At 46.0% G+C, this 12,218-nt stretch overlaps 1 protein-coding gene across 1 annotated transcript in view; it reads left to right on the forward strand.

Annotated features, from left to right (window-relative positions):
- Positions 1–12,218, forward strand: part of UGGT2 (UDP-glucose glycoprotein glucosyltransferase 2) — a 248,351-nt gene that overhangs the window by 22,044 nt on the left and 214,089 nt on the right. Inside the window, exon 9 of the mRNA XM_075590844.1 lies at positions 9,043–9,142. Coding sequence (XP_075446959.1) covers positions 9,043–9,142 — 100 coding nt within the window. The remainder of the gene's footprint in view (positions 1–9,042; positions 9,143–12,218) is intronic.

Consider the following 12,218-nt stretch of genomic DNA (forward strand, 5'->3'; position numbering starts at 1 on the left):
AAGTTCCTTAAATAAATTATACTAACATAGTAGATTAGGTTGAAAAAATACTTCTGTCCATCAAGTTTAACCTTTGTTAAATTCTAGATGGTGGAGATACTCATCCTATATTTCCAGTTACAGTATACAGACCCAGAGGAAGACAAACAGAAAACCCTAGTGAAACATGTTTATTATATCTCATAATGGGAAAAAGAATCCTACCTGACTCAAGTAATGACAATCAAATGTTCACTAGACCTTCCGAGCTTTTCTAAAAAGATATCTAACTTCTTATTAAAAATATCTTCACATGCCATCAAAGTTTTCATGGATAATACAATTTCACTTGTCTTACTATAAAGAACCATTCTCTTTTGCTAATGGTGAAATTTCAATCCACCTGAACTCAAAGACTGATTGTGTAATTTGTCCTTGGGATGAAAAGATACATGAATTGTAAAAGATACTCTTGTATTTATCTTGGATATATTTGTAAATACAGTAGTAATCACATCCTTCCTATTTTCTAATGTAAACAATCCTAATTTGGATAGCATTTCAGGCCTTCCCTACCCTTTAGTAATTTGGTGTCTCTTCTTTGCACTTTTTCCAGTTCTGTACTGTAACTTTGTGGTGGGATGCTCACAACTGTATCTCGCACTCAAGGTCTGCTCTTAATTATTTATTCAGTAGCAAAGTGTTTTCTTCCCTTTTTATCTACAGGTGTACCAAGTTTAATAAGGGGATACAGAAAAAAGGGAGAGCACAGGTAGAGGGATAATGTTGTGATGTGTGATTATATAAAACCTCTGATAAAAAACTCTAATAAAAGATGGTGGGAGTAATAAAAAATGGAAACACACTTACACGGCCTTGTGTAAATGCTTTCACATCAAAGTGTCTTTGTGGTCTTCTTTCTTTTCTTCTCTTCTTTCATTTTCCTCTGTTGTGGTGTTTTTCTTTCTTCTCAGGTCTTGGTATATTGTTAGGTTCTCCGACGACTTTTCCTTCAGGCGTCACCCTCAAGGCAAACAGATATACACATGTATAAACAATATTGCTAATAACAATGATATACAATGACCAGCTGTAATCTAAAACAGCAGATAAATGCAGTCACTCACACGGCCAGGTGTGAGTGCAACCTGTGGGGAAGGTATCTTTTCTTTGTAACACGTATGATGGTTGTATCCAATATTTAATGAATACGTGGATGGTGGATAATGATGGGTGATGATAAATATATATATATATATATACAGTGTTCGACAATTATATACATTTACTCGCCCGGGGCGGGTGGATTTAACCCCCGGGCGAGTAAATATTGGCACAAGCAGCACACGTGTATTTTTTAAATTTCCCGCGCTCGCGCTGCTGTTTTTCCCGCGCTCGCGCTGGAGAAAAATAAAAAAAGCCGGCTCTCTGATCACTGCCTTCGCTCCTCCCCCGCCGCTCTCAGCAACTTTCCCTCCTCAGCTCTTCCACTCCTCCCCCTTCCGCCAGCCAGCCCCTTCCACGCCTGTCTGCCTCAGGCCCCTGCAGGGCCATCTGTCACCCCCCCCCTCCCTCCCATCGGGCCATCCGCCCCCCCCTCCCTCCCATCGGCCATCCGCCCCCCCCCTCCCTGCCATCGGGCCATCCGCCCCCCCCCCTCCCTCCCATCGGGCCATCCGCCCCCCCCTCGCATAGACCATCCACCACCCCCCTCCCATCGGGCCATCCACCCCCCCCCCCTCACCCCAATCTCTCCCGGCCTCCGTGACCCCCCCCCCTCACCCCACGCGTGCCTCTCCCTGCTCTAAGCAGGGGAAATCCCCTCACCGGAGGCCTCTTCCTGCTCTAAGCAGGGGAAATCCCCTCACCGGGGCCTCTGCCTCACCGGGGCCTCTCCCTGCTCTAAGCAGGGGAAATCCCCTCACCTGGGCCTCTCCCTGCTCTAAGCAGGGGAAATCCCCTCACAGGGGCCTCTGCCTCACCTGCTCGGTCTAAGCAGGATACTGCGGTGTCGGCGTCCCCCTCTGGAGGGGGCGCGGCCCCTTGCAGAGGCCCTCCTGCCGTGTGCGACCCCCTGCCTTGCGGGTGAGTGTTTGTGTGTGTGAGTGTGTGTGTGTGTGTGTGTGTGTGTGTGAGTTTGTCTGAGTGAGAGTGGGTGTCTGTGTCTGTGAGTGTGTCACCCTCTCTCCCTCTCCCTGTGTCACCCTCTCCCTGTGTATCCCTCTCCCTCTCCCTGTGTCACCCTCTCCCTGTGTCACCCTCTCCTCTCCCCTATGTCACCCTCTCCCTCTCCCTGTGTCACCCTCCCCTCTCCCTGTGTCACCCTCTCCCTTTCTCTCCCTCTCCCTGTGTCACCCTCTCCCTGTGTCACCCCTCTCCCTGTGTCACCCTCTCCATGTGTCACCCTCTCCGTGTCACCCTCTCTGTGTCACCCTACCTCTCCGTGTCACCCTACCTCTCCCTGTGTCACCCTCTTCCCTGTGTCACCCTCCCTCTCCCTGTGTCACCCCTCTCCCTCTCCCTGTGTCACCCCTCTCCCTGTGTCACCCTCTCCCTGTGTCACCCTCTCTCTCCCTCTCCCTGTGTCACCCTCTCCCTGTGTCACCCTCTCCCTGTGTCACCCTCTCCCTCTCCCGTGTCACCCTCCCTCTCCCTGTCACCCTCCCTCTCCCTGTCACCCTCCCTCTCCCTGTGTCACCCTCCCTCTCCCTGTGTCACCCTCCTCTCCCTGTGTCACCCTCCCTCTCCCTGTGTCACCCTCCTCTCCCTGTGTCACCCTCCCTCTCCCTGTGTCGCCCTCCCTCTCCCTGTGTCGCCCTCCCTCTCCCTGTGTCACCCTCCCTCTCCCTGTGTCACCCTCCCTCTCCCTGTGTCACCCACCCTCTCCCTATGTCACCCACCCTCTCCCTATGTCACCCACCCTCTCCCTCTCCCTGTGTCACCCTCTCCCTGTGTCACCCCTCCCTCTCCCTGTGTCACCCCTCCCTCTCCCTGTGTCAAACTCTCCCTGTCACCCTCTCCCTGTCACCCTCTCCCTGTGTCACCCTCTCTCTCCCTCTCCCTTGGTCACCCTCTCCCTCTCCCTGTGTCACCCTCTCCCTGTGTCACCCTGTCCCTGTGTCACCCTCTCCCTCTCCCTGTTGTCACCCTCCCTCTCCCTGTCACCCTCCCTCTCCCTGTGTCACCCTCCCTCTCCCTGTGTCACCCTCCCTCTCCCTGTGTCGCCCTCTCCCTCTCTCTGCCACCCTCACCCTCTCTCTGTCACCCTCTCCCTCTCTCTGTCACCCTCTCCCTCTCTCTGTCACCCTCTCCCTCTCTCTGTCACCCTCTGCCACCCCACCTGCCTTGCGGGTGAGTGTTTGTGTGTGTGAGTGACAGACTGTGTGTGTGTGAGTGACAGACTGTGTGTGTGTGTGTGTGAGTTTGTCTGAGGTGAGAGTGGGTGTCTGTGTCTGTGAGTGTGTCACCCTCTCTCCCTCTCCCTGTGTCACCCTCTCCCTGGGTCACCCTCTCCCTGTGTCACCCTCTCCCTCTCCCTGTGTCACCCTCTCCCTGTGTCACCCTCTCCCTGTGTCACCCTCTACCTCTCCCTGTGTCACCCTCTCCCTCTCCCTGTGTCACCCTCTCCCTTTCTCTCCCTCTCCCTGTGTCACCCTCTCCATCTGTCACCCTCTCCGTGTTACCCTCTCTGTGTCACCCTCCCTCTCCCTGTGTCACCCTCTCCCTGTGTCACCCTCTCCCTCCCTCCCTGTGTCACCCTCTCACTGTGTCACCCTCCCTCTCCCTGTGTCACCCTCTCCCCTGTGTCACCCTCTCTCTCCCTCTCCCTGTGTCACCCTCTCCCTGTGTCACCCTCTCCCTGTCTCTGTGTCACCCTCTCCCTCTCCGTGTCAGCCTCCCTCTCCCTGTGTCACCCTCCCCTCTCCCTGTGTCACCCTCCCTCTCCCTGTGTCACCCTCCCTCTCCCTGTGTCACCCTCCCTCTCCCTGTGTCACCCTCCCTCTCCCCTGTGTCACCCTCCCTCTCCCTGTGTCACCCTCCCTCTCCCTGTGTCACCCTCCCTCTCCCTGTGTCACCCACCCTCTCCCTATGTCACCCACCCTCTCCCTCTCCCTGTGTCACCCTCTCCGTGTCACCCTCCCTCTCCCTGTGTCACCCTCCCTCTCCCTGTGTCACCCTCCCTCTCCCTGTGTCACCCTCCCTCTCCCTGTGTCAAACTCTCCCTCCCTCCCTGTGTCTCCCTCTCTCCCTCTCCCTGTGTCACCCTCTCCCTGTGTCACCCTCCCTCTCCCTGTCACCCTCTCCCTGTGTCACCCTCTCCCTGTGTCACCCCTCTCTCTCTCCCTCTCCCTTTGTCACCCTCTCCCTGTGTCCCCTCTCCCTGTGTCACCCTCTCCCTGTCCCTGTGTCACACTCTCCCTCTCCCTGTGTCACCCTCCCTCTCCCTGTCACCCTCCCTCTCCCTGTCACCCTCCCTCTCCCTGTGTCACCCTCCCTCTCCGTGTCGCCCTCTCCCTGTGTCGCCCTCTCCCTGTGTCGCCCTCTCCCTCTCTCTGCCACCCTCACCCTCTCTCTGTCACCCTCTCCCTCTCTCTGTCACCCTCTCCCTCTCTCTGTCACCCTCTCCCTCTCTCTGTCACCCTCTCCCTCTCTCTGTCGCACTCTCTCTGTCGCACTCTCTCTTTGTCTCTCATTCTCTCAGTGTGTGTGTCTCTCATTCTCTCTCTTTCTCTGTGTGTCTCTTTCTCTGTGTGTCTCTCTTTCTCTCTGTGTGGGGTGTGCCGCTCTCTGTGGGTGTGTGTCTGTCTGTCTGTCTCTCTCTGTCTCTCTCTGTGAAGCGCCGACGTCCAGACACTGGTTAAGGGGTTCAGGAAACTAGTCATTCACATCTGGCTTTTATTTCTAGATCCGACATTGACACACACACACACACACACACACGACTAATTGTAGTATAATGTAATACAATAAATACATTTATGTCAAAAACGAATGTTGTTCTGACTAGGAATTTATTAAATGTATTTTATTTTATATATTTTATTTTAAAGCGGGGTTGGGGGCGGGGACTAGGGGCGGAGTTTGGGGGCGGGACTAGGGGGCGGAGTTGGGGGGTGGGACTAGGGGCGGGGTTGGGGGCGGGACCAGGTGGCGAGTAGATTTTTTGGTTGGGCGAGTAGATTTTTGGGTGATTTGTCGAACACTGTATATATATATATATACATATATATATTATAAATATATAAAGGATGATACACGGCCTTGTGTGAGTAAACACACATAGGGGTATCTCTAAATGATGGGTGATGATAGGTAATAATAAATATAAAAGTTGATACTCACACGGCCTTGTGTGAGAAAAACACACATAAGGGTATCTCTGGAGGCTTCAACGTTGATATCCCGGCAGGGGGAGAAAAGCTATTTATGAACTGTAAAAAACAAATAAAATGATGCAGCCAGTCTGTAGGATGATATAATGCAGGGATCGATGCACGCAGCTAGCTGACTCCGCGTCCGGGATATGCTGCTGCATTGCTCCGTTGCCTTCTCCTCGACGGTGGCTGGGATAGTCCAAAAACACTGATGGAAAAGAGCAACGCGTTTTTGCCACTCTGCGGGCTTCCTCAGGCTCCGTTTGTTTTTTACAGTTCATGTTCTATTTTTAATGTTAAATAAAGGATAGGTATTGCTCATTCAGGACTATACTTTGTCTCAATACCTAACTAGGGAGGAGAATCTAGCCTTTCTCCCCCTGCCGGGATATCAACGTTGAAGCCTCCAGAGATACCCTTATGTGTGTTTTCTCACACAAGGCCGTGTGAGTATCAACTTTTATATTTATTATTACCTATTATCACCCATCATTTAGAGATACCCCTATGTGTGTTTACTCACACGAGTATCATCCTATATATATATATATATATATATATATGTAGAGGTATCAGTACCGTGTTAGCCGAGCTTCAATAATCAAAAAATAAATAGATGATACCGTTCTGTGGCTAACGAAATGCTTTTATTTGTGCGAGCTTTCGAGATACACTGATCTCTTCTTCCGGCGATGTTACAGTGAATGAAGCAAGGATAACTTAAAAACAGTGTCTCTTGGAATGTTATCTGTGCTTGTCCTTCCCCCGGTGTGGATGTGTTTTATGGCTAGAGGTGTCAAAGGGTAACTGAAAGCAAGTGAAGAAAGAATGTGTATGTGTATCAGTGTGAATAAAAATGAATGGAGAGCCCACAGTATAAACAGTGCTCTACACAAGGTGTGTGTGGAGTGAGAGGGATATAAATGGTGTGGGTGGGTGTGGAAATGTGAGAGTTTGTAGCACAACTAAAAGTGTGTGTGGATACTATGTGGTCCCTATTGGTGTATATGGATGGAAAAATAAGGAGTATTAGTATGTGTGAGAGACAGCTGTGTGTGCATACATTCTCACACATACTAATACTCCTTATTTTTCCATCCATATACACCAATAGGGACCACATAGTATCCACACACACTTTTAGTTGTGCTACAAACTCTCACATTTCCACACCCACCCACACCATTTATATCCCTCTCACTCCACACACACCTTGTGTAGAGCACTGTTTATACTGTGGGCTCTCCATTCATTTTTATTCACACTGATACACATACACACTTTCTTCACTTGCTTTCAGTTACCCTTTGACACCTCTAGCCATAAAACACATCCACACCGGGGGAAGGACAAGCACAGATAACATTCCAAGAGACACTGTTTTTAAGTTATCCTTGCTTGATTCATTGTAACATCGCCGGAAGAAGAGATCAGTGTATCTCGAAAGCTCGCACAAATAAAAGCATTTCGTTAGCCACAGAACGGTATCATCTATTTATTTTTTGATTATATATATATATATATATATTTATTTATTTATCTATCATTATCCACCATCCACGTATTCATTAAATATTGGATACAACCATCATACGTGTTACAAAGAAAAGATAACTTCCCCACAGGTTGCACTCACACCTGGCCGTGTGAGTGACTGCATTTATCTGCTGTGTTAGATTACAGCTGGTCATTGTATATCATTGTTATTAGCAATATTGTTTATACATGTGTATATCTGTTTGCCTTGAGGGTGACGCCTGAAGGAAAAGTCATCGGAGAACCTAACAATATACCTGAACCGGAGAAGAAAGAAAAGCACCACAACAGAGCAAAAGGAAAGAGGAGAAGAAAAGAAAGAAGACAATAAAGACACCTTGATGTGAAAGCATTTACACAAGGCCGTGTAAATGTGTTTCCATTTTTTATTACTCCCACCATCTTTTATTAGAGTCTTTTATTAGAGTTTTTTATCAGAGGTTTTATATATCACACATCACAACATTATCCCTCTACCTGTGCTCCCCCTTTTTTCTGTATCCCCGTAGTAACAAGGATCCTGGATAGATCCTATTGGGGTCAGAGTCATAGGAGAGACGACGTCACCGAGGGGGCCCTTGTACAACAGTTTCAAGGTTGTAAACCATCCATTTTATTTGTCCCATTAAATACTCTTTTCGGAGGAAGCGCCCGGGTTTTCTCTGTTCTATTGTACCAAGTTTAATGCATAATAATATCCTGGTAGCCTTTGCAACTTTGGTCTGGCACTGAGCACTATTAGTCAGCCTGCTGTCTAAAAGCTCTCCTCAATCCTTCTCTTGACCTTATTTTCTCAGTTAGGGTAAATTCTATATACTGCAGACATAAGTTGCCATTAGGGTTGTTTTCTGTCAAATATGGCCCGATTCTGAACATATAGAATTTGCCCTTAAGGCCCAGATCAACAAAAGGGTGCTAAGCTTGAGCAAGACCTTTACTCCCATTCATATAAATAGGACCCGAGTTGTGCTAAGCCTAGCAGCCTTTGGTGGATATAGGAGTTTTAAGAAGGCATTATTATTGTTGATTCCCAAATGCACAACCTTTTATTTATCTTTATTAAACATCCGCCATTCACCTTCAGACGTAATCTAAATTGATAAAAAATAAAATAATCAATTTGTATAACTATATACATACAGTACTGTGTGTGTTTGTAGCTGTCCGTTATTCTTATTCACTTATGTAGAAAGTTCCATCCATTTTTATATTTCTTGATATATAACATAAAAACTAATATGAAAAATTTAGGGTTTTATTTATTCTAATTCACACGTTTAATATATTTTTTTTCTACATTTTCTATGAAAATGTTCAGTCCAGAATATAGTTTATTCACTGATGATGCTTTTTAACTTTACTGTGACATTAATCAGCTCCTTCACTTTTCTTTGTATGACTGGCTTTCTACCACCTCAATAAATGAACCCTTACCTTATCCACTGTTCCCGTTGACTCTAACGATTTTAATGGAACTTTACCTCACCAGAAACGTTATGCTGTCATATTTTAAGCTCTGTTAGAGGTCAGACATATAGCAGTTTGAAAGAAGTGTATGTTCATGGGAAATGATGGCATGACTTAGATTTTTCTGATGAATTGCCTATTCTCCTTACTTAAAGCAGAAATTCCTCCTTCTCCTTTTATCTTTTTCTTTCTTTTTTTTTGCACACTTATTTGCCCAGGATGTGAGGCAGAGGTCCCCAGAGCTAAAATGCACTATTTAAGGTCTGGGGAAACTGTTCTTCCCCAAATACTTAGGGCTGAAAATAGCGCTTTCCTGTCCCCTCCACGGGAAAAAATAGTGTCTTATGTCTCCCGCGTCATGTGCCTATTGGAAGCCGAGACATAATCCGTGGGATTTAAATACAAGGAAGTTTCTGCGCTATTTTTCCCAGTAAAGAAGTCGGAAACCAGGGAGTCTGCAGACCTGAAATTAACGTGTTTCAGCTCCAACACCCCCTGGTTACCAGGTAAAGAAAAGAGGGGAAGATTAGGGGGCTGCTTTTTACAATTACCCAGATTTACCGTTTGTTCTAAACAAGTAATTTTAGGAAGTCTGTTGAAATAATGGTTATGTGCACCACTTTAATTGCTGCAAAGAACACTTTGACTGGTTCATTCAGCTGCACATTTTTTGTTCTCATCTTAGATCTTGGCTTCCAAGCAGCCTCTAAAATTGTCTCTACACCTGTTTATGAAGCATTGAAGGTTTTGAGAGACATGAGCCAGAATTTTCCAATCAAAGCAAGGTAAGCCAACAAAAAATATGCACAGTGAAACCAAGTGGTGAATAGTTCATAGTAAAGACACACTTTTTATTATTTTTTTAAGCTGTGAAATATACTTTAAAGTCTGATTTTAGTATTTGTATTTTTTTAATTTTCTTTAGGATTCTGCTATAATTTCTATGACGGAGAGCTTGTCTTCGCTGAAGATATGATCATGTTTAAGCTTAATTAGCTCTGAATCATAGCAGAAATAGAAATGCAAAGTATTTACTTAAACACATCTCGTTGAATAATACCTGCACCAGGAGGCGTTTATATAGTAATCTTGATTGCGCCCATTTTGCGTTATGTCTGTGATCAGATGAGGGATTTATGGAGCAAGTGTGAGGCGTTGGGGTGGAGTTACGTTTGCATGTTGGCGCAGATCTACAGTATGTATGAATAAATGTGTGGCTGGCATTACTTTTCTTGCCTGTTTTCTGCATTGGTTTTCTCTGTCACCTTAAAGTCTCTCTTTTGCAACACAGAATACTAGCGCTACAGCCATGGATATACTTAATAAGTACAGTGAGTCCTCGCTTTTCTGACACAATGCGTCCCGCAAACCCGCGTCGGATGAGGGACAGTCGGAAAGCGGGACCCATGTTAACCGGCTGTGGTTTCCGTCGGATGCGTGAAACCCGCGGTTGATACGTTTTTTTACTGCATATGCGCCGTCGGAAAACTCATCCGATGGAAAGTGAAACCTCAGAAAAAGAGGACTACCTGTATGTCACGTTCCTTTTATATTTAGACCCCATTGTGCCCGCAAAATTCCCTCTACAGTTACACACAATCTTAGCAAGCTCAGCAGTGCTATATACACTGTCAGTGCTTGTCACAGGAGAGCAGGTTTATTGTACACCTTTTACCAGGATCATATATTGAGCAAAACAAGATAATGAAATAAATTGAGATTCATTAACAGAAATAGGCATACACACAATGATACACAAAATACAGACGAAAAGACACACTTGGAGACTGGGGTCAGAAACTAGACTTTCCTATCTGTAGGGCACTCTAAATAAGAGTTTTTCCTTGACCGCGACTTGGCACCAAACATCCTGGAACTAAAATTATCTTGAAATCCCAACCGCGACCGCTCCATTCCGAGAACTTGGTCGCAAAAAGCTGGACTTAAAATATTTTCCGGGCAGACTTTTCTGAAGCTTGTGATCTGCTATTCGTGCAAGAGCACTTTTGAAAAGCCCGCACTTGAGTCGCTGAGAATCTCTCTGGTGATTGGCTTAGGGGTTTCTTATAGTATTTTGGAGTTCATTCACAAAATACTACAGCCAATCAGAGAGTGGGAACTTTCTCAACAGCCAATAAGCGATGCCGGTCTGGAAAGCCGGGTAAGCGGGGAATCTGAATCTGCCAAGGGACATGCGCAAGTTTGCCACCTTAGTCCCTTGCTATTCAGAAGTCGCCCGCTGGGTCAGGCTCCTCTAGATCTGGTGAGACAAATGGCAGCCCTGGACGACTGCCATTCATCCCAGGATTTGGATACTTGAGCCCTTCCCTGCTACCAAAATGGTCTTCACAGGTAGCCTGTCTGAACATTGGTTTCCGAAAGTCCCAGCTCATTTACCGTGCACAACAGTACATACAATATTAAACCAATGTTAATAGAATATACTTGTACTATATCCTGAGTCTCTGGGTATGGGGAATAGAATAGAAAGCTGCACTTTATTTTCTAGTAGCCTTAATTCCCCACACACTATCTAAGAGACATGGACTGGACTCCAAGAGTCCCCTTACAACCTTATACTTATGGTTGGAGTGACCATGAACCCCAATTCAGGTTCTCGGCTACCTGGGCATTAACTGGGTATCCCCCTTAACCTAGGGACCCTCATAGTTACAGGGACACTTTGCATCCCTTTGCCCCATTTACATTTCTGGGCTATGCTGAAGCAGGGAAGTTTTGCGGTGAGTCGCACAAACGTTTTCAAGGGTAGATATTGTTGGGACAATGTGCCTACATGTATCCGAGAACCAAGCATGATTCTCGGATTCATTTTTAGGGGAACCGACATCTCCGGACCCCAACTACCTAGGCACATTCTGACAACAATTTCTCCACAAACCCCCCCCCCCCCTTGAAACTCATGCCCTAGCAAATCCCTGCGCGCTGGCATCCCTGGAAAGGTAAAAACACAAAAATTATTTTTTTATTGCAAAATACACCTTATACGTGTACAGTTGCTGGGCTCAAGAGCTGACACTTCTTGAACCCTTACACACGGATCTGGGGTAACATTCATGGGCTTGACCTTTGAGTGCCTGGTTACCCCCTACCGTCACAGTGCTGTATAAGAAAACTATTCATTATTGTGATATATTTTTAATGGAACAATAGGACAGTTCTTCTTAGATGAAAATGCCACAGTGAAGGAGAGACCAAACATTTCACAGTTTAATTTGTGAATAGCCCTCTTATTGGCCAGGTATCACAACCTATGACAAATGTATTACCACCATTATAATTCATATTAAATGTATGAAGTCCAATGTTAGAGAAGAGATTCAACATCCAGTTAACACATTTTATTGCATTCAAAAGCAACTGGTAAAATGGTAGTAGCAAAAATAATGTAATAAAACTTGTCCATCTATACCAGTTCCAACCTCTTGAAAGTTCTTGTGAGAAATGGTTCCATTCTTTACTGATACTAGTAGAAAATAAGTGTGTTTTGTTTACGTCATAACAATGTTTTCCTCCACATTTACATAGTTTGCTTGGTCCTATTGAAGTGCTTGTCAAGAAAACGTTCTGTTTTTCTGTTTTTTACTGGATGTCCAGCACAAGTGAAGTATTTTAAAACCATAGTATTAGAGTAGTTGGGATATGTTGAATTTTTATTTTTGCAGCAGTTCTATTTCAACGTCTACGTTTTAGTTGATTATAATGAGAATCTGAGAAAAATGCCCTATGTGCGAAAGTAGGATGAAACGATTCCTATGAAGAAGCGGTTTCCCACACAAGTCATACGAGCTTATATGTTGAGGCCTGTTTGAAATACACACTACATCATGCTATTTTTGCTTG

The sequence above is a fragment of the Ascaphus truei genome, chromosome 3 (assembly GCF_040206685.1).
Source record: "Ascaphus truei isolate aAscTru1 chromosome 3, aAscTru1.hap1, whole genome shotgun sequence".
In the NCBI taxonomy this organism is placed as follows: domain Eukaryota; kingdom Metazoa; phylum Chordata; class Amphibia; order Anura; family Ascaphidae; genus Ascaphus; species Ascaphus truei.